Source organism: Abramis brama (assembly GCF_963993115.1).
Source record: "Abramis brama genome assembly, chromosome: 21".
Classification (NCBI taxonomy): Eukaryota; Metazoa; Chordata; class Actinopteri; order Cypriniformes; family Leuciscidae; genus Abramis; species Abramis brama.
This window is the reverse complement of record NC_139983.1, coordinates 25,401,040-25,422,368: the sequence shown is the minus strand read 5'-3', so window position 1 is coordinate 25,422,368 and position 21,329 is coordinate 25,401,040. Positions and strand designations below refer to the sequence as shown.

Sequence of the window (21,329 nt, the reverse complement as noted above, 5' to 3'; positions counted from 1 at the left end):
TTCAACAGCACTGGCTTTGTGTTTTGCATGTTCCAGTCAGGGTGTCAGTCTGTGCATTAATGGTGGTGATTTATCGTTTACTCTTTCTATGGGTTATATCATTACACCAATAGATGGCAACAAAATGGTTGTCTTAATGAGTCATTAAATAATTTATTTAATCAATTTGTTAAACAATTCGGATTAATTCAGAAATTACTTTTAAGTAGCCTACCACCAGATATTTTCGTTTTTGGCCCTATCCCAAATGGCAGACTTGCAGCCTTAAGGCCCGATATACTTCAAGCGAAATCGAAGAACGAACTGATGTGACGTCATTTCGAACAAAATCAGGCCGAACAAAGTTCGTTTTGGGAGTTCGAAACAACTTGCCAAAGTGAACATTTCGCTTTGTACATTGGTCCATGGCGATTACGTAGGTGTGAGCGGAGGCTCCGTCTTCTTTCACGAGAAAATCTTTTCTGGTTAATTTGGCCTGTTCAGTCGGTAGAGGTTAGACATCCATCGGATGTTCGATAACAGTATATCACTGCTCGTGTATTTCGAAGTTTGTTTTACCCATAAATGAAGAACGAAAAAGAACATCTCCATGAGTATATCGTGGCCTTACATAAACCAGGGGTATTCAATTAATTATATCAAATTATAACACTGTTTATTATGAAATGCTCTTAATATGCTGATTAATAAAGTAAAATGTATGGGGGGCGGGGGGGGGGGGGGGTAACTTGTTGACAAGATAACTTGTCACAAACCTGGTTTAGTTAAACGGTCGGAATCATCTTTATGACAGATAAAAAATAATTGTATTTGTTGCATTCTCGTTTTCTGCATCATTTTAGCAAAAGTATCTATTTTGCTGCCCACCGTGTTTCTGCTACTGTTATTAAAATAACCATGCCATCTGCAGCTCGTGTGGCGCTTTACGTATTTGCGAGAGTGAGAGAAGCAACGCATACACAGTGTTAAGGGCTTGAAGTGTATTTAGCTCTAGATAAAAATATATCAGAGGATGTAGCGCAAAAATATGATTAGGCTACAGTAAACGACCCTGAGCACTTATGGTGTGAACCACTCTGTTGTCTTGACGCGCTGCTCACTTTAAACTGTAGAAACGGTAAAATGGCACAACTGGTCCGGATGGAACCAAGCGGTCCGCCATTTTAATACCACGGATAAACAATAGAAGTATTGAAATAAGGGGGTTCAAATAAGACAAGCTTTAAAAATTAATAGCATGCACTATATCTTAAAGGGGTCATTGGATGTAAAATTCACTTATATATGGTTTGGATATAAATGTGTCTTTGCAGTGTGTGGACACAACCACCATATAATGAAGAAAAAAAATCCATTCACTCCTTTTTTTTTATCTTCAAAAAGCCTAAACACTCTCAATAATCAAGCCTTTGGATTTTCTGAGCAATATGATGTCATGCTCCGGCACCCACAACCACTAGGACTGTCCCGTATTAGCATATTTCCGCCCTCAGCCAGTGGTTGCCAAGGCAGCACTTTATGTGTCTCATGGAAGAGATGGGTGTTGCTCATTATCATTTAAAGAGACATGCACCGAAACGGGTCTCTGTGAACAAAGCTGTTTTTGCGGAGGTAAAAAGGATGTTGTTTTACACAACCACTGAGGAATTTTAACCAAAGTATGTTACAAACTTTACATAAAGAATCATACCAACTTGTGGAAAATGGGCATCCGATGACGACCCTTTAAATAGGTGGTTCTCAACCTGTTTGACTCCCCCCATTGTCTAATATGATATTCAAAGACCTCCAAATATATTTCTGGTACTTCTGCTGCTCATTTTCAAGAAAAAAAGAAGAAAATATTTCATCTATAGAAAATAAGAGTAGCAATAGATTAAAATAATTGAAAACAATAATTATAGAAAAATAATTAAATAACTGAATGTTCCTCAGGATTTACACTTTTTATTACCAATAAAATTACACCACTTTTAGTTATAGTTATGATTTTTACTCGCAAATAGCATACAAATGACTTTTCCAGTTTTGGTTTTGCATTAAAAATGACAGTTGTTGAGTGCATAAATTAATGCTTTAAACAAACTAAAAATCCAATCCAAAAATGGGCCCCGGCCTCCTGGTTGACTTAAAAGGAGAGAGACATTTGACATTACTTCATACATATTGTTAAGAGAGTGATCACAGTTACCATGTCATTGAATTGCTTTACCACTATAGGAATTGTTTTACTATAAACAAGTAGTGCTGTAAACCGAATACTATACCTGTCAAAAAATCATCCGCGACTTCTTTTATAAAAACACTTCTTTTTGTGGTAAGCTCCATATATGCGTTATGTACTCCATATATACATGCATACTCCGACCGCTACATATTGCCTTTTTTGCATACCCTCAAGGTTCCCCCTGGGGGAGGGGCTCTAATACTGAACTCACTACTGTGTAATTTTTGACAGCAAAAATGTAAATAAGTAAATGGTAAATGGCAAAGTAAATGGCAATTTTGTGTCTAAGAACTTCAGTATTAACATCTTTTTTATACCATTGTATACAAAATATCAAAGTTGTGTTGTTGGTCTGAATTTCACTTCATGCGAGAATGCAGTCTAAATGTACTTCTGCAAAGTGAAAAGTGTTTGTATTAGTTGCCAGTCACAGGTATCCCTGAAAACAAAGAAAAAGAGTCCAAAAGAGCTTAAGCATGTGTTGGCCTGCTTGATATATGCCTAACTGTCAAGACAGAAACGAGCTCTGCTGCACTTAGCCACAGAAAGCAATGTGGTAGGCCCAATAACACCACTACAGAACATAAATAACTAGAAAAAACAACAAAAAAACTCATGTAATGAAGAAAAGCAATCAATAAGAATAGGTGTTAGAACTCATGGATGAGTCAGAGTGTAATCAGTTCTAAGAAAATTCTCCTACATAACATAAGTAAACTATGCTTTTTGAGGCCTCCATTTTAGGAAGCACTTTTTGTGGTTAGATTTCAAAATAGTCTAACAGCAACCTCTGCTGGTCATTTCGACACAAAGTCCAGAGGACATACAGTACAAAGTACAACATAAAGGGATTATGAAATATCTTGCAGCCACATCTCTTCTCTTCTCTGATGACGTGTTTACTGGAGCAAGGGTGGGACAGCCTGTCACTCACATGACATCACAGCAATAGCATACCACGACCAACCAATGATCCACTCAATTCATTAGGCCAAAATTAATTCCCGCCCTACATTTTTTTCTTGTTTAAGAAGCCTTTTCACTCGGATATACGACATAATAGGGAAGAAAAGACAATTGCAACTTAAATTTTATGTTGACTTGAATCACACTTTCCAAAGGCTCAATCATCTTAAAGCCTTATTATGCAAATTATTTAATGACACAGCTTGTGTCCAGCTATTTACAAACACCAAGATTACAATAAAAAGACACAAATGGAAGTGAAATGGAAATGTAAGTAGCAGCAGATCTTTTCTTTCGTATTGTGATGTACATCAGAGTGAAACAGATTTTCGGATAAGAAATTTTTTTTTTAGTGCAGGGCTTGATTCGATCCATTTGGTTGTTGACTGGATTTTGAGTTTTGTCCATTGCACACAAAACTGGAGGTAGTTGAACGGAAGCTTGTAGGGCAGGAGTTTAAACTGACTAAATGATTGGAGAAGTCCTGCAGAAGTCACTACAGAGAAGTCTGTCTTTTCACCAGAAGATTGAGTTATTTAGATTAAAAGTTACAAGGTCAAAAAAAAAAAAAAAAAAAAAAAATGCACATATGCAAAGAATAATTGTTCACAATAAATCTAAAACATGCATTTAGAAAATCAATAGGATATTTTTATTTTTTTTGTCATGCCGACTTAAACTTGTGGTGGTCCTGTCAGGATTTCCCTTTTTGGTGTTTCCTGGCATGTTCTTTTGCAACATTAACATCATCTATATTTTCTTCAACCTGGCAAAAAAGGCAATAAAGGAGTCAGTTCATATATATATATATATACACATCATTACTGTGCCAAGTAAAAAAGTAAAATACACAGATCATTTCGTCGTTCAATATTTTCCTCCACTGAGCTCTCAAACCTTTCTGAGTTCTAAATCTTACAATTTTTAATTATATTTGTTAACTTAATTAACATACATATACGTGTAGAAGTTGTCACTAGAGTGTATATTGCCAGCTAGATCTAAATCTCTAGCGCCACAAATGCACTATTATCCCACTGAATCACCTCTGGATTTAATAATAGTAACTTTACCTCATTTTTGATTGCCGTTATATCTTGGTTCTGTTTGCTGATCTTGTCGTCCATTCCCAGTGCCATGCTCTTTATAATAACAATGTAGTCGCCCACCTTCTTCAGATTATCTTCCATCTCAACTTCTCGTTGATCATTTGTTATTCTAACAGAACAAAAAATCACTTGAATTTTCAAGGTAAGACCATTACATCTATTAGATAAACATGTGTCTAAATATAAATTAACAGCTTGTGCCATATGGCAATGCATAACACAAATCTCACCTTTTGATGTAAGGGCCGGAGGGGGCTGCTGACCCAGCAGAAACAGCCTGCCCATTGCGGATGGCACTCTGTTGGCTGGATACCACATTCCACTTGCTTTCTTTTGGTTCCTTACCCTGCTTATATCTCCTGCCACTCTTGAAGGACTTCACTCTGAAAGAGCAGCCATTCAGATCCAAAGAAATAGATCAAATACAAGCACTGAGGTGAAAACCACAAACTAAAAGTGGCAATTTAGTTGATAATTATATCTGCTGAAAAGGTAAGCTTAGACCAGCATAGTGCTGGTTTAATGCTGATCTAGGTAGTGGAGCAGTATAGCTAGGCAATTCACCAACAAAATGTAGTTGATTAAAGGAACACGCCGACTTTTTGGGACTTTAGCTTATTCACGTATCCCCCAGAGTTAGATAAGTCCATACATACCCTTTTCATCTCCGTGCGTGCAGTAACTCTGTCTGACGCACCCACCGCTAGCCTAGCTTAGCACAAAGCAAAGACTGGAGGTAAATGGCTCCAGCTAGCATTCTGCTCCCAATAAGTGACAAAATATGCTAAGCTAGGCTAGCGGTGGGTGCGTCAGACAGAGATACGGCACGCACGGAGATGAAAAGGGTATGTATGGACTTATCTAACTCTGGGGGATATGGTGAATAAGCTAAAGTCCCAAAAAGTCGGCGTGTTCCTTTAAGCAGTTGGACCAGCATGGTCTTTCCTGGTTGACGGTTAAGCTAGTTAAGAACCTGGCGGGGATATCAGTAGACCAGAATCTCACTTTGGGGACTATCATCCAAAACACAACATTTGTTGTTCTTTTCAGCATCTTACATGAAATCCTTTGTTTCTGAATAATACACTTGAAGAAAGAAGTAGCCAAGTTTTTGAATTTCTAAAAAAAAGCTTTTGTAGAGCTTGACACAGCTAGAATGCATTTAATGTATAAATGTTTTTAAAATTTCATTATAAAAAAGCCCATTGAGTTATAAGACTTGATTAATTTACATGACTTTTCCAGTTCTAGAAATCACACTTCACAAAAGGTACACTATGTAACTTTTTTTGTTCAAAAATTATAAATTGAGCAAGTACATCATGAATCCATCTTCCAACCCATGTTTTTGTCTTATGAATAACTACGGTACGCCTATAATAAGTGTTTATATTCAGACTGTAGCCCGGTACCTGCGTCAAAAGACACATGCAATTTTGTTTCTTAAACTCCTAGAGCACCAGAAGTTACATAGTGTACCTTTAATTTATGCTTTATCACTTAAAGTAATTTTAAGTCATCTTTAAGTCACCAGGCCCTGGCCCACTAAGAATTCCAATATTATTCCACAGTGTCTTACTTCTTAATTGTGTTGTAGTCCGACAAGAAATGTAGTCTAACTAATTTAAATTTAAAACTCATTGTCACATAATAAGGTAGATGCTCTAACCAACCTGTTCCATGGCCACACAAACAGGCCGCAGCATTTGGACAGTTCGTTCAGGTGTTTTCGAGCCTGTTTCATGTCCTGCTCGATCTGGCCCACTTCCTGTTTCACATTCCTTAGTTTTTCTGATATAGAGAGAAAGAGAATAAAGGTGTGATAGTCACCAGTCTGTTGTCCATTGTCAATAGTGATGCATGAAGTATGGCTCACACAGAGGTCACTTTCCAACCAATCAACTTTCTGTTGGTCACCGCAGAAAATTTGCATGATTAACCTGATCCCAGTGCAGAATGGGGATTTTTTTTTTTTTTACCTACATACGGAATTTCCGATGATTGGATTTTGAAAGTGAAAATTTGCCAACCAATGGCGAATGGGATTGCACCTTAAAGGCAGCGTAGGTGATTTGTTCCAGAAACATTTTTAACATTCACATCCTAAATGCAATCAATAAGTTAAGTGGTCTTAATGCATTTATATGAAAATATATCGTCTGTGGAAGGTGTAGGACCATAAAAAGTTTGTCCAATCATTACTATGTCCTACCTGCTCTTCTTAGTTAATATGTTAGAGATGGAAACCCGTGATGTTATACTTTGATCAGTTTGTGACTTCAATTTATACGTTTAAATGGCAACACTATCAACGGCGAAATGAATATGCAGCAGTCAAGTGGTACAGCTCAGTGTTTACGTTCATTATTATTGTAATGTTATGTGCTTTGAGACATGCGCTAGTTTAACGCCGTCTCTCATGACGCTTTTGTTTGCTCCCTGCTGTACGCGTTCATGTGTTTTGAAGGAGGCGTGGCTTTGGAGATGCTCTGAAGGGAGGGTGGGATCTTATGCTTTCAAAGCTAGCTTGCTATTGCTAGCCTCTCAGAAAATTGCCTACCTTACCTTTAAGAGGCATTTCATGGCTAATTACTATAAAGTATACTCTAAATGCCATCCATAATAATATTCAGAAATGATTTAATGTGTGAAAAGGCCTCCAGATTTTGAGATATTGAAGTAGACATCAGGAATCAGGTGCACTGAGATAACAGACTCACCTCCCTGCTCATCCAGCATAGTTATTGTTTTGGCCCCGATGGTCATAGTCTGCAAATACACACATGCTTCAAGTCAAGTTCAACTTAAAGCAATGAGCAAATTGCAATTGTTCTGAGCATTTTTACATTTCAAATAGCAGCATATGTTATTTGGGACAAGCTTTTAAGGAGCATCCATGTGATTGGTTTAACTGGTTGAAATAAGACAACTTACCTCCTCTGTCATTTGTAAAATTCGTCTACAACTATCAGCTGACTGACAAACAAATACAAAGAAACTTAGTCAAACATTACTGTAGTATAATGATAAATCTATTATGCTAAACAAATTTTATTAATACTTCTGATAAACTGTGGTTGTTCAAAACGAGCTTCGTTCTCAATAAACCACATTTGACCTGGAAAATGACAAGCACTATACAAGTGAGAAGAAAAGAGAAAGAAAGATGGAGCAAAGAAGGAATTTTATCTCTGGTTTAGAGAAATAGAATGCTGCTTTCATACGTGCTGGGAATTTTACAGGAACAGAAACAGCATCTAATAAAAGAACAAGAGGACCTAAAAGAAGATAACAATATTTTATGATATCACAAACCTACCTCATCTGTTACACGGTTGGCTTTATTTGTGATCTCATCCACTGACATGTCTGCCATACTGCTGAATTGGGATTCTGCTGGCACAAAAACTTTACATACACTTTGGGAAAAGTAGCCTATACAGTAAATCAAAGTTAAGATGATACATTTGCTTATAAACAAAGATTGCCACAAATGAAGCTTTCCATGGAAATACAACTAAATTTCACGTGATTGTATGTGACAATATTAAACAAAGAGAACCATTTCAAATATTTGTACTTTTGGGGGGAATTTTTGCCCCACCTTGTTAGACTTATGGGTGTTCCAAGTCAAAAATGGCCGGCTTTCAAAAAACTGTTTATAAATCTGTTGTTATACTATATTATTGCCAAATATTGGATTCAATCTTTTTATCAACTTTTCTTTCAATTAGCACAGGTTTTGTATTTCTTTTTAGAAATGATTGATCGTAGGCATAAATAATCTGAGACTGAGTTTATGGACCTCAGTTTAAGACCTTAAAAAACTGAGGCGCATAAACTCAGATCAATTAGGTAAAGGATTTTCACCACAGCACAAGGGTAAGTCAAACTAAATAAGCTATCAAGCACAGCAGAATTTTAACAAAAGAGTAAGTTAAAGTGAGAGCTGTCTACAAAGTATATTTTTGTGCCTCTTTTAGTTAATGTACAGGTGTATATGTATCTGAGAACTTACTCAAGACGCTCCAGAGTTCTGATGATGAGTGGTGAGTTATGATGCAGTTGTAGGCTATATGTCGTATAAGTTTCCTCTTTGCACCACAAAAAAATTCCGCAGAGAGTTATGGGTGTACCTATACAAAAACCAGCCAATTGCCATTCAAAACCCGATTTCACGGCGAAAAAAACTGTTCTTGGCAACACTGAAACGGGGACAGCGGCATTTAGATAATGAGGGCATTTAGCAAGAATATTACTACTTGGAAGTTTACAGTAACAGGGTTAAGATCACCTACATTACAGACAGTTAACCATGTGATCGCTGATTACTATTTAATTGCTGTCAATTGGTTTAAACATTAAATCATGTTCTCTGCGTTAACATGAATTATCTTGAACCTGCTGAAATATCCCTATAAATATATTTACTTACCAACTGCATTCTGAATAAATATATTTCTGATATATATTTTAGAATTGCTTGATTTAAAGTCGCAATTGCGTTATAAAGTCAGAAGCAGAATTGAATCAGAAGCAGAATTGCAACTGACTTTTTTTCCTCAGAATTGCGATTTTGTATCTCGCAGTTGCAGGTTTACTTTAAGCAATTCTGATTTATAACTCACAATTGAGTTTATATGTAAAAAAAAGTGTAAAATTTTATCTTTAGACAAAACTTTATCAGCAGACTTTGTTTTTATGTTATATCCAATGTACATTTTTCAGTTTTTCAGACTCTCAGGGAACAGAGAACGCATCAGAGCTGGCTGATAACTTGATGGTTCCTTCAGGCTCCACAGCATATGTAAACCCTCCTGGACAGCAGACACAGAAAGTCTCTAAGGGAGTTGAAACAGAGGCACTGTCCTAGTTCTTGAGACCTCAAATGATTCAAATAACTGGGCTACTATGTAATCCTCTTGAGGAAAACCAGAGAACAATCAGTCCAAGTAAAAGTATCCATGAAAAAGATGAAAGCTAGAATTAATATAAAACAGTAGGCTAACTGAGATCAGATGAAACGTTCAGGCATTTTGATGAACCAACTAGGGGCCATTGAGTTACATATATGAAATGATTAGATAATTTCATATACAGGTATTGTACCTACCTTTAGTACTAACTGTGGGCAACCATTTTAAACAGGAAGTGAGTTGGCAATGGGGAAGGGGAAGTTTTTTGACCTACATGGAAAGATTCCCCTTAACTTTATGATTTTCGTCTATCCAATAAATATAGTTTCCAATAAATAACATTTTTCTCTACTCCTTCAATTTAAAGTGCAAGGCTCGTCGCCTTCATTTGTCAATTGCGCTGTGTGTGTGTTGGGGTCAGAATTATTGGCACCCTTGGTAAATATGATCAAACAATGCATTGCTTATCTTTTCGATCTTTCATTAAAAAAAAAAAAAAAAACCCCACAAAAATCTAATCCGTCACTGAACTAAAACAAAAAAAGTTATAGTATATGTGTGGAGTATATTCCTTTTCATATTTACAATTTAGCACACCAGGGTGACTAGGAACATGAAATTATTCGGCCATGAATTCTTGTTTCAAAGGAGCATATGAGGAAACACAAAGGTCAAATTCCCTTAATCATCACGATGGGTAAATCCAAAGAATATAGTTCTGATGTGCAGCAAAAGATTGAAAATAGAAAGTGGCTGTAAGAAAACAGCTAAAGTACACAATCAAGATGGGTTTGGTGCATGCAGGGATAAATATTCTGCAGGATCTTTAATGTTGCTGGCCTATTTTTCTGCTGGAGGTCCTGGACTTCTTGTTCAGATACATGGCATAATGGATTCTTATCAAACACCAACAGATAAAAAAAAATCAAAACCTGACTGCCTCTGCTAGAAATCTTATAGTGGGCCATTGTTGGATCTTCCACCAGGACAGATCCAAAGCAAACATCAAAATCAACACAAAATGGGTCACTGAGCAAGAACTGAAGGTCCCTCCTATTTTCTGATCAAATAAAGACAGCCTTGGTGAGAATAAGAGACTTCGGTCAAACTTTATTTTAGGGTCCAATTCTCACTATTAACTAACTATTAACTATGACTTTTGCCTCAATAAACTCCTGATTACAGATTATTTAATAGTTAGTAAGGTAGTTGTTACGTTTAGGTATTGGGTAGGATTAAGGGATGTATGGTCATGCAGAATATGGCATTATTATGTGCTTTAAGTACTAATAAACAGCCAATATCCTAGTAATATGCATGCTAATAAGCGACTAGTTAATAGTTATAATTGGACCCTAAACTAAAGTGTTACAGAGATTTCTTTAAAAAAAAAACACACACACACACACACACACACACACACACACACACACACACACACACACACATAACAAGCTATACATTGTGGAAATAAGCACTTCAAACCTTCACCTTAAAAGCATAAAGTAATGTGGCAGCACCTGCTGCTGTCAAGTCAGGTCTGAATATTTTTTTAAAAAGGGGAAAAAAAACCAAGGAAGGATTATACTGGCTTTATTAGAAATAATATAGACTTAGTGAAATGTCCTATTCCTAAAGCATGGTAAATTAAAAAATGACACTACCATAATTTTTACCCAAAACATTGAACAGGACTAACTGTATTCACAAGGCCTATTAATGTCTTAAGATAATTAAATATGAGTATAATCAGTATCCGAATCAGAAAAAAAAGACATACAAACCAAACATCTAATTAGCCCAAACATACATAAACGGCTATAAGGGCAGCATAAAAGTACATTAAAGGTTCTGTCATAAGTCTTTGGCCCCTCATTCAGATTAGTGAAACAATTAGCCATGTTGACTCAAGTCCAGAGAGAGGGACGGACAAAACCCATCACCATCCCGAGAGATTAGACTCCATCCATCACAGACTGACAGGACAGCAGTGAGCAAAGCCGCAAAAACAACTGCCCTCTGTGCGTCCAGCATATTTGTCCCACATATTAAGGGTGAAGACTAGATTGTACAGGAGGCTCTAATATGTTTGTGTGTGCACGTGTCAACCTATTTACAATTGAATGAAGACTGCAATAAAAGGCACAGATGGCATTGGAAAAAATAAACTCACTTGCTGCAATTCATTGCTGTGAAGCAGAAAGTTTGTGTGTAAGTGTGTGGTAAGATCAAACAATCAGGCTCCTGAAAGATGCTGGAAGTGTCCATTCTCTACAGAAGTTTGTTGGCTCGCTGGTTGGCTTCATCAATGCGAGCTTTATTCATATCAGCCTGGGCAACACAATTAATAATATATTTATAAATATATAAAATGAAATATAAAATTATACAATCATATTATATAATAAATAAATACATATAAAAAAAATAAATAAATAAATAAATAAATAAATAAATATAAATATAAATATAAATATATATATATATATATATATATATATATATATATATATATATATATATATATATATATATATTATGAACTCCCATCATTTAGGAGTTCAATAGTGTGGCTTTACCTTATCAGTTATGCGGTCAATGGTCTTGTTCTGTTTTTCGATCTCATTGCCCATGTCCAAGGCCAGATTCTTGAGATTCCCGATGATGCCGCCCACCTGCTCCAGATTCTCCTCCATCTCATCTTCTCGTGCATCATTCGTTACTCTTTTGGGAATGATAACGCATACAGTACATCTTATTATACACAGAATAATACAAAAAATGACTAATCTAAATTAATAATCAGGAGAATTAATCAGCTGTAAAAATCTTAAAATAAAAAAAAGACCACATACATGTGGAGCCAAACTTCAGATGCACCAGCCACCCAAAATATATTTAATGCGGCATTGAAGAAAGACATTGTAGCTTATTCTAGGTCAAGCGCTGCCTGCTTAGACAGGAAGGCAACAAATGACCATTGTTCATTTGTTAGCAACATTTAAGGGTAGGTAAATTTGAAACCGACGCTTCCACAATAACACACTAGCATGCAACAAAATGGAAGCTTATTCAAATGATGGCACAACAGTTTAGCTCTACAAAAATGAAGGTATTAGGAGAAAATGTGTCTTTAATGTTGGAATTTTTAATCAGACCAAATGTCATAAGGACTGACTATTTCAAGGACATAAAGCAGGCACATGACAAAAAAAAAGCAACAGTATTAACAGTATTAAATACTGTTTTTTTTTGTTGTTTGTTTTTTACAGTGGGGGGCCACTGTAAAAAAAAAAAAAAAAAAACAGTATTTAATAATAATCATAATAATATAATACAATATGTTACAATAAAAGCATTAATAGAATTGTTATTATTAATATTGTTAATAATTGGTATTATCATTATTTTATTATATTTTATTTTAAATCAAATCAAATCAAATCAAGTATATTTGTATAGCGCTTTTCACAATACAGATTGTATCAAAGCAGCTTCACAGCATTAAATTAAAATAAAATAATACAACAAGGTTTTTTTCTAGTGGAATTTATTGATTGATAGAATAAAATTAAATATCCCCAAAATATCCCCAACTGAGCAAGCCAAAGGCAACAGTGGCAAGGAACCGAAAAAAACTCCATCAAGTGGCCTAATGGTGTCCTAAAACTCCATCAGGTGACCTAATGGAGAAAAAAAAAACCTTGGGAGAACCCAGGCTCAGTCGGGGCCAGTTCTCCTCTGGCATTTATGAACTAGAGGCCGGATTGTAGTTTGAACTGTAAGATTAACAATATTATATGAATGCCTGGCCGAAAAGATGCATCTTTAATCTAGTTTTAAACTGGGAGAGCGAGTCCGAGCAACGAACAGTATCAGGAAGACTATTCCAGAGTTTCGGAGCCAAATGTGAAAATGCTCTCCCTCCTTTGGTTGATCTGGATATCCTAGGTATGACCAAAAGCCTCGAATTTATTGATCTTAAAGAGCGCGATGGATTATAGGGTGATAGAAGATCCGTTAAATAGACTGGAGCTAAGCCGTTTAGGGCTTTATAAGTCAGTAGCAATACCTTATAATTAATACGGAACTTTATAGGTAACCAATGTAGTGATGATAAAATCGGTGTTATATGATCATATTTTCTTGATCTAGTTAGAACTCTAGCGGCTGCATTTTGGACCAACTGTAGCTTGTTTATTGAGGATGCAGGACAACCAGCTAATAAAGCATTACAGTAATCTAGTCTCGAGGTCATGAATGCATGAACTAACTTTTCTGCATCAGAAACTGATAGCATGTTACGTAGCTTAGCAATGTTTCTAAGGTGGAAAAAGGCTGTTCTTGTAACATACGAAATATGATTTTCAAAAGACAGGTTACAATCGAGTATAACACCCAGGTCTTTTACTGTAGAGGATAAAGTAACAGGACATCCTACGATGTTAAAGTTGTATTGTGAGAGGTTCTGTGGGCGTTTTTTTGAACCGATAAGTATTACCTCTGTCTTGTCTGGATTTAATAAAAGAAAATTATGCGTCATCCAATCTTTTATATCTTTAACACACTCTGTCAATTTGGATAATTTAGCGTTTTCATCCGGCCGTGATGAAATATATATTTGAGTGTCATCAGCATAACAATGGAAACTAATTCCATGTTTCCTTATAATATTTCCAAGTGGCATCATATATATTGAGAATAATAGAGGGCCCAACACAGATCCCTGCGGCACTCCATAGTTTACTGGAGTTATGATCGATTTTTCTCCATTCAAATAGACAAAATGGTAGTGGTCAGATAAGTATGATCTAAACCAGCTTAATGCTTGTCCTTGAACACCAGTATAATTTTGTAGTCGATCTAAGAGTATTGTGTGATCTATAGTATCGAACGCAGCACTTAGATCAAGTAAAACTAATATTGAGATACAGCCTTGGTCAGAAGCTAAAAGTAAATCATTTGTGATTTTAACGAGCGCGGTTTCAGTGCTATGATGCGGCCTGAATCCTGACTGAAACTTTTCATAGATATCATTTTCTTGCAAGAAAGAGCCCAGTTGAGCGGACACAGAACAGTAAAGTAATTTTACAGAACAGTAAAATTACAATGCTAACATGGTTATGCTTGTCCTAATTTGTTTGCATTCAAAAGTTAAACCATTATTTTACTTTAGCGGAAAACAGCAGGGAGACCTTAACGCTTCTCTTTGTTGACAACAACAGATTTCTAAACGATTCTCATTACGAATTTGGGAAGATGGTTGGCACAGGTTGCATTCCCAAATGCAAATTATAAGTGTCTCAAACACTCAGCACTTGCAAAGTAGCATTTACTCTTTTATTTACGAAATTCACATGGGTCATACTTTTCAAGTGGGAAATTATGGAAAAATCACATCCCTGATATAGCCCAACATATGTTCTTGTTTACTTTCTATTAGCCAAGTCTGACACTGGATCAATGTCCATCATTCTCAGTGTATTTTGCCCTCACCTCTTGACGTAGGGTCCAGAAGCACCTGCTGATCCACCTGAAACAGCCTGCCCATTGCGAACGGCGGGCGGTTGGCTGGATACCACACCGCCCTCTTTTCCATGCACGCTGGTGTCGTCACCGCCTGTGCCCCAAGTCCGCTTATATCTCCCATCATGCTCAATGGAAGTCACTCTGAAAGAGAGGTTTTAATACTCTCATTTACCCCAGAAAGATGCATGATGAAATATAATACAACGTAATGCATAATATTTTAAATCCAGCAGTTGGAAGTTGAGTTATAATAGCGAACCTGTCACATGGGCACACACACAGGCCACAGCATTTGGACAGATCAGTCAGGTTCTTCTCAGCCTGCCTCATGTCCTGATTGATCTGATCCATTCCTTGATCAACTCGCCTCAGTTGCTCTGATCAAGACACAATAGAGCAGATTTCAATCAATAAACAATGTCTTAATTAGTCAGCATCTCCTAAATGAAGTTTTAACAGATTGGGATGGAATGGTGCAGTCACTCACCTCCCTGCTCATCCAGCATGGTCATTGTTTTGACCCCCGTCTCCCGGCTCTGAAAATATATGCATGCTTATATCAGGTTATATATAACTCTAATGAGCAAATACAGGTAGTTCTAAGCATTATGTACTTCAGGTAACAGCAAACATGCTTCTGAAGCCTTCAGGTTTCACTGGAGCTCTTACCTCCTCCGCCATCTGTAGCATCCGCCTAGTGCTTTCAAGTGACTGAAAGAAAAAGAAACACATATTCAAAAGGTAATCAAATCACTATTGTAATAAGAAAACAGCAGATATTCTATATTTCAGGTCTGCATGCAAACATCAAATAAAACAAAGCACAATGAATAAATGTAAATTTAACACTTTCAGCTCATGTGTAGACCTTTTACCTTTATGAGTTGACTTTAATTCGAACACGCTGATAAATTCAGAAATATGTATGAAGAAATGTGAAAATCCTAGATAATGCTATGAAGCCATGCAAAGAACACACTACATACTGTACACAGGAACACAATAGAGAGGCATACATACAACATTTCCAGCTTGGCAATTAAAGAAATTGTATCTTCACTTTTTTTTTTTATATTTGACAACATTATACACTGATGAGCCAAAACATTATTACCAGTCACAGCCAGGTGAAACAAATATCGTTGATTATCTCCTAACAAGGCCACATATTTAAGATCTGGGTAGATTAGACGGTGAGCAAACAATCAATTCTCATAATCAACATGCTGGATGCAGGAGAAATGGACAGGAATAAAGATCTGACTGTCTTTGACAATGACAATATTGTTATGGCAAGGCGACTGGTTCAGAGTATCTCTGAAATGGCAAGGCTTGTGGGTTCCTCCTGGTCAGCAGTGGTGAGAATTTACCAACACTTCAGCGACAGGGTGTTGGCCACCCAAGGCTCATCAATGCACGAGTTAATGAAGGCTATCCCGTCTTTTCCGAGTCAACAGAAAGTCTACTGTGGCACAAGTCACACAAAATTTTTGAAAATGATTATGGGCGAAATGCGTCACAACACACAGTGCATCATATTCTGCTGCGTATGGGGCTGCATAGTCACAGACCAATCAGAGTGCCTATGATGACCTCTGTCCATCATTGAAAGTGCTTACAATGGGAACGCAAGTGTCAGAACTGGACCTTGGAGCAGTGGAAGGTGGTCCCCTGGTCTGATGAGTCCCGTTTTCTTTTACACAAGTGGACGGCCGTGGACTTGTGAGCCATTTACCTGGGGAAGTGATGGCAGCAAGATGCACTGGAGGGAGTGTGATGCTCTGGGCAATGTTGTTCTGCAGGGAAACACTGAGTCTGGCCATTCATGTGGAAGTAAATTTGACACGTGCCACCAACCTAAACATTGTTGCAGACCAGGTACACCCCTTCATGACAACGGTGTTCTCTGTAGCCTCTTTCAGCAGGAGAATGCACACTGCACACATTGTTCAGGAATGGTTTGAGGAACGTGGTGAAGAGTTCAAGGTGTTACCCTGGCCTCCAAACTCCCCAGATCTCAGGCCAATTGAGCATCTGTGGGATGTGCTGGACCAACAAGTTCGATCCATCTCCACCTTGCAACCTACAGGACTTGAAGGATCTGTTGCTAACGTCTTGGTGCCAGATATACCACAGGACACCTTAGGACACCTTCAGGGGTCTTATAAAAGTCCATGCCTCGGTGGGGCGGCACTGTTTTGGCAGCACGCAGAGGACCAATAGCATATAGGCAGGTTATCATAATGTTTTGGCTCATTTGTGTATTTATCAATATTTATGCATTTGCTTTAAACCTAATTAAAAGTTAGATTTTTTGCCCAACCAAATAGCCATTCATTTATGTTTAATGCTAGAACTAAAACAGTAAAAAAAAAAAAAAAATAAATAAATAATAATAATAAATAAATAAATAAATATATTATATATATATATATATATATATATATATATATATATATATATATATATATATATATATATATATATATATATTCTATTGATATGTATACTTACATAAACAATATTTTAATAATCATTTATTATTAATAATATTTCAATTACTTCTCTCTCTCTCACACACAAACTATAGCAATATATAACTAATATTTAGTAATAGTATTAGTAAATATTCAATATATCACCCTAAATTCAGCCATCATTAATCTACTTCTGACCTGGGAAATTACATTCTGAGGGTACTTAAACACTAACGGTAAAATCACAGTTAAAAAAACAAAAACAAACTGATGTTAGAATAGAAAGGTGGGTGGGGAATGTTTTGTGTAGTTTACCCCCAGTCACCCATGCTGAGCATGAGCACAGAGGCCGCTTCATGCTATTAGTCTTTATTACAGCACACAGGCTCATGTGAGTCCCTTCAGAGGCAGCAAGAAGGAGAAAGAGAGAAAGAAACAAAGTTGTGGATAAAGAAAGAAAGAAGTGCGTTATAGTTATCGAAGATTTACTAGCAAAGAGAGTCACTTATTTGCAAATTCAATTAAAAGACATTAAGATTTTTTTTTTTACAACTGTTAGTGCAAGAAATGTATTATAAGGTTGTGAAATAGAGCAGTATAACAGTGAGTAAGAGAAAACTTTGTTTGCTGTCACAAACCATGAGTCTGTACGTATACAGGAACTTGAAAACATTGCATCTAATAACAAAGAAATTAATCCTTTCATCCTGTTACAGTATATCGCTACCGTAACAGATGATCAGCATACCTCATCTGTAACTTGGTTGGCTCTCATTGTGATGTCCTCCACTGACATGTCTGCCATCTTGCTGGTGTCCAAGTTTGGTGCCCCTCCGGTGGCCTTAAGCTCTACGCTCTGGGGTCTGAAGGTCAGAAACGAGAGGTCAAGGTTCAGAGGCTATTTTCATACACAAACACAAACAAAGATGCCCAAAGAAAAAGCTTTCCCATGGAAATCTACCACCTGGAATTTGAATTTGAAGGAATTCTATCATCATAATTCAGCCTCATGTTGCTCAAATTATTTAATTTTTTTGGGTGAAACTCCATAAAGTAGTCCATTCAACTCATTGGCTATTTTTACAAGTCTCTGAAAGTCTTACAAATCAAAATGTCAGTTTTAACTTTTGTATTACATAGAATTATGCAACATGAGGCTAAGTAGATGACAAAATATTGGGTGAAAACTGAAAAGTTCAAATATCTATAATGCAAATAAAGAAAAGCATGAAAGTGATTAACAATGTTGTGTGTTGTCAAATGTTTTAAAATGAATAGTAAAGTTAATAAAATATTATCTTGTATAAGGTTACAATTCAGAGAACACCATGACACAAACAATACAGACACAACACATTTTTTCAATGCCCATTACACGCCTTAATGTTAAAAGTGAAAATGCGTATGATGTCTGTGCTGTTGAAAACACTGTTAACAATGGTGTGAGATGGGTGTGAGAGAGATACAAGAGACGCGTGATGTTGTTCTATGAAGATTTTGTGACCAATGTGGTCAACATAAGACCACATGTGTTTCATTGCAAAGAACCCTAAAGCTTAAACAAAAGAGCAAAAATACACATAAAACATTAATGAATAAACAGACACTAAGGTCAATTATCAACTAGCATAAAACTGTCACAGCTTACAGTAAAAATCTCACATGCACTGTAGTAAAACTAAACTGCAGTAAAAAGATGAAAAAAGTGCTTATAGGCCTAAGTGTTTATGGTGTGAAAGAGTGTGTAATAGGCCTGTCTTTGTACACAGGAAACGTATTTCTTATGTATTTCCTTCGTTTCTGCAGCTTTTTCCTGTTTCAAATGCCAGCAATGTAGAGGAAAAATCCACAAGAACTAACTTTAAAGAAAAGTTCACACTATATATCAATATATCATCTAACCCTAGATCCAGACATCACAAATCCACTTCTGATCTGGGAAATTACATTCTGAACATGTTCACTAACAGGTAACACAAAAAGAGACAGAATTAAAGCCTCAGTCACCATTCACTTTTGTTATACATAAAATAAAATAAAAAAGACGCAATGAAAGTTGACAGTGACTGAGGCAAATTCTGCTTCACATCTCCTTTTGTGAAAGTCATTCAGGTTTGGAACAACATGAGGGTGATTAAATGTTGAAAGAATTCTAATTTTCTCTTTCAATTCACTTCTCTGAGTGTTAACGGGACAGTTTACCCAAAAATTAAAATTGTCATAATTTACTCTCCCTCGTGTTGTTCCAAACCTGTATGAGGTTCTTTCTTCTGTTGAACACAAAATATATTTTTAAGAATGTATGTTAGCAAACAGTCTGACTTCCATAGTATTTCTTTTTTCCATACTATGGAATTCAATGAGGTCCATCCACTGTTTAGTTACCATATTGTTTAAAATATCTTATTTTGTGTTCAGCAGAAAAAAAAAAAAAAACTTAAACAGGGTTGGAACAACTTGAAGGCGAGTAAGTGACAGAATTTGAATTTTTGGGTGAACTATCCCTTAAAGGGATACTCCACTTTAAAATGAAAATTCTGTCATCATATACTCACCCTCATGTTGTTTCAATCCTTTATGAATTTATTTATTCTGCTGAACAGAAAGGAAGATATTTAGAAGAATATCAGTAACCAGACAGTTTCTGGTCTCATTGACATCCATAGTATATTTTTTTCCTACTATGTAAGTCAATGAGACCAGAAATTGTCTGGTTACTGACATTCTTCTAAATATCTTCCTTTCTGTTCAGCAGAAGAAATAAATTCATACAGGTTTGAAACAACATGAGGGTGAGTATATGATGACAGAATTTTCATTTTAAAGTGGAGTATCCCTTTAACATGCTTATCCAAGGTTCTTTTCAAAACAGTTAAACAAGTGATTTTAAGGGGGCTAACATGACCCAGAGAGTCATAGGCTACTCACTCTCCTCCATTGAACAGTCCAGCCATGAGAAACACCTCCTTAGGAATTGTACATTTCCAGTTTGTCAACAAAAACCGGTTTCTCGAGGGAAGGTCATTACATCATGTCTCTTACACTATTTTCACTGTATTCTGTTATCAGATACACTAATCATCATCTGGACTTGCATTAAGATCAAATTCGGACTAAACTACAACATGCTTCCTCTATATATGATGCTTGGGATCTGACAAATCCTCTACTACACCAACATTCAGGAAACCATACACAGAAACCATTCAAGAAAATAACAGAGAGAGAGTATAACACAGCGATGTTTAATGCTGATGATTCCAAGATGTACCTTTTACACCCAACTCCAGAAGGACAGAGCACAATTTTGTCAGGTAACGTTAAATAAATGACCGCGTTAAGAAAGTTAGTAAGTTAACGTTACTTTGAAAGTGGAGAAAGTCCTTGTGATCTTCCCAATGATCCAGGATCCCAACACCACTATTTACGGTCAGGTTTTATACTTACGGTTTACTCATGATGTTTCACGATGTTCTTTATCGCTAACTTACTGGTAAAGTGTGTTTGTTTATTTAAGGCAGTAGTTGGTCAGTTGGTCTCGTACTCAGTTCCGCTTTGGGGAAGTAGAAACGCTTTATCATCCTCTTTTTTTAAATACTGGACGGAACCTGGAGCACAACGTTTCACTCGCTACTTACTGAGGTTGATTCCAGGACAGGAGAAGGATAAGACTGAGGATCGATCGGTCTAAGTGTTTAGAAAGTGTTTATTTCCCGTGCTGGTCCAAACTCTTTCCGAAATTCCTTCAGACAGATTCTGACAGTGGTGCGCATGTGCGGTCATATGACAGGTGACTTAGTGCGCATGCGTCAAATAGAAGCGAGTATAAATAGAAAAGGTAATTATTAATAACAACAGAAAAGATGCTGAGTGGGGTGAAGCGTTTAATAGAGGTAGTTAACATTTTGAAAGATCATGTAATAAATAGAAGAAGAAAAAAAAACAGTTTTGGCCATTATTATTATTATTATTATTATTATTATTATTTAGTTTATGTGCAATAAAAATGTGTTCCTGGACGAAAGGTGGCTACTTTCGGTACACCATTAGAGTCATTATTTAATTTTTTTTAAACAATGAAAAAGACCACTGTAGCACTAGTACA

General features: G+C 36.4%; 2 protein-coding genes across 4 annotated transcripts; both read right to left on the bottom strand.

Moving 5' to 3' along the window:
* Window positions 1-3,787: 3,787 nt before the first annotated feature.
* Window positions 3,788-8,333, bottom strand: LOC311072621 (synaptosomal-associated protein 23-like). Its single transcript, XM_084097771.1, has 8 exons — window positions 8,321-8,333; window positions 7,622-7,695; window positions 7,237-7,278; window positions 7,023-7,071; window positions 5,976-6,093; window positions 4,533-4,685; window positions 4,267-4,411; window positions 3,788-3,959 (listed from the first exon to the last, which is right to left on the bottom strand). Exons 2-8 carry the CDS (start codon window positions 7,676-7,678, stop codon window positions 3,888-3,890), a joined length of 636 nt encoding a protein of 211 aa, XP_083953897.1. The 5' UTR covers window positions 7,679-7,695; window positions 8,321-8,333; the 3' UTR covers window positions 3,788-3,887.
* A 2,462-nt stretch (window positions 8,334-10,795) lies between these two features.
* snap23.1 (synaptosome associated protein 23.1) lies at window positions 10,796-21,032 on the bottom strand. Of its 3 annotated transcripts, none has more exons than XM_084097769.1 (8): window positions 20,863-21,032; window positions 17,973-18,087; window positions 15,417-15,458; window positions 15,235-15,283; window positions 15,007-15,124; window positions 14,715-14,888; window positions 11,798-11,942; window positions 10,796-11,549 (listed from the first exon to the last, which is right to left on the bottom strand). In XM_084097769.1, the coding sequence occupies exons 2-8, from the start codon at window positions 18,027-18,029 to the stop codon at window positions 11,490-11,492; spliced, it is 645 nt and encodes a 214-aa protein (XP_083953895.1). In that variant the 5' UTR covers window positions 18,030-18,087; window positions 20,863-21,032; the 3' UTR covers window positions 10,796-11,489. The 3 variants fall into 3 exon arrangements, with proteins under 3 accessions (XP_083953895.1, XP_083953896.1, XP_083953894.1); XM_084097770.1 differs by having other exon boundaries at window positions 20,589-20,994; XM_084097768.1 differs by having other exon boundaries at window positions 20,672-20,986.
* Window positions 21,033-21,329: the final 297 nt, after the last annotated feature.

What these genes read in the sequence shown, in the direction of transcription:
- snap23.1 (XM_084097768.1), bottom strand. An exon ending in TGTGTGTGCCCATGTGACAG is followed by an intron (nt 14,889 to 15,006) that starts GTTCGCTATTAT and finishes CCTCTCTTTCAG; the next exon opens with AGTGACTTCCATTGAGCATG. An exon ending in TCTGGACCCTACGTCAAGAG is followed by an intron (nt 11,943 to 14,714) that starts GTGAGGGCAAAA and finishes CATTCCCAAAAG; the next exon opens with AGTAACGAATGATGCACGAG.
- LOC311072621 (XM_084097771.1), bottom strand. Translation starts at nt 7,678, where the DNA reads ATGGCAGACATGTCAGTGGATGAGATCACAAATAAAGCCAACCGTGTA. An exon ending in TCCGGCCCTTACATCAAAAG is followed by an intron (nt 4,412 to 4,532) that starts GTGAGATTTGTG and finishes TTGTTCTGTTAG; the next exon opens with AATAACAAATGATCAACGAG. An exon ending in TAACGGCAATCAAAAATGAG is followed by an intron (nt 3,960 to 4,266) that starts GTAAAGTTACTA and finishes CTTTTTTGCCAG; the next exon opens with GTTGAAGAAAATATAGATGA.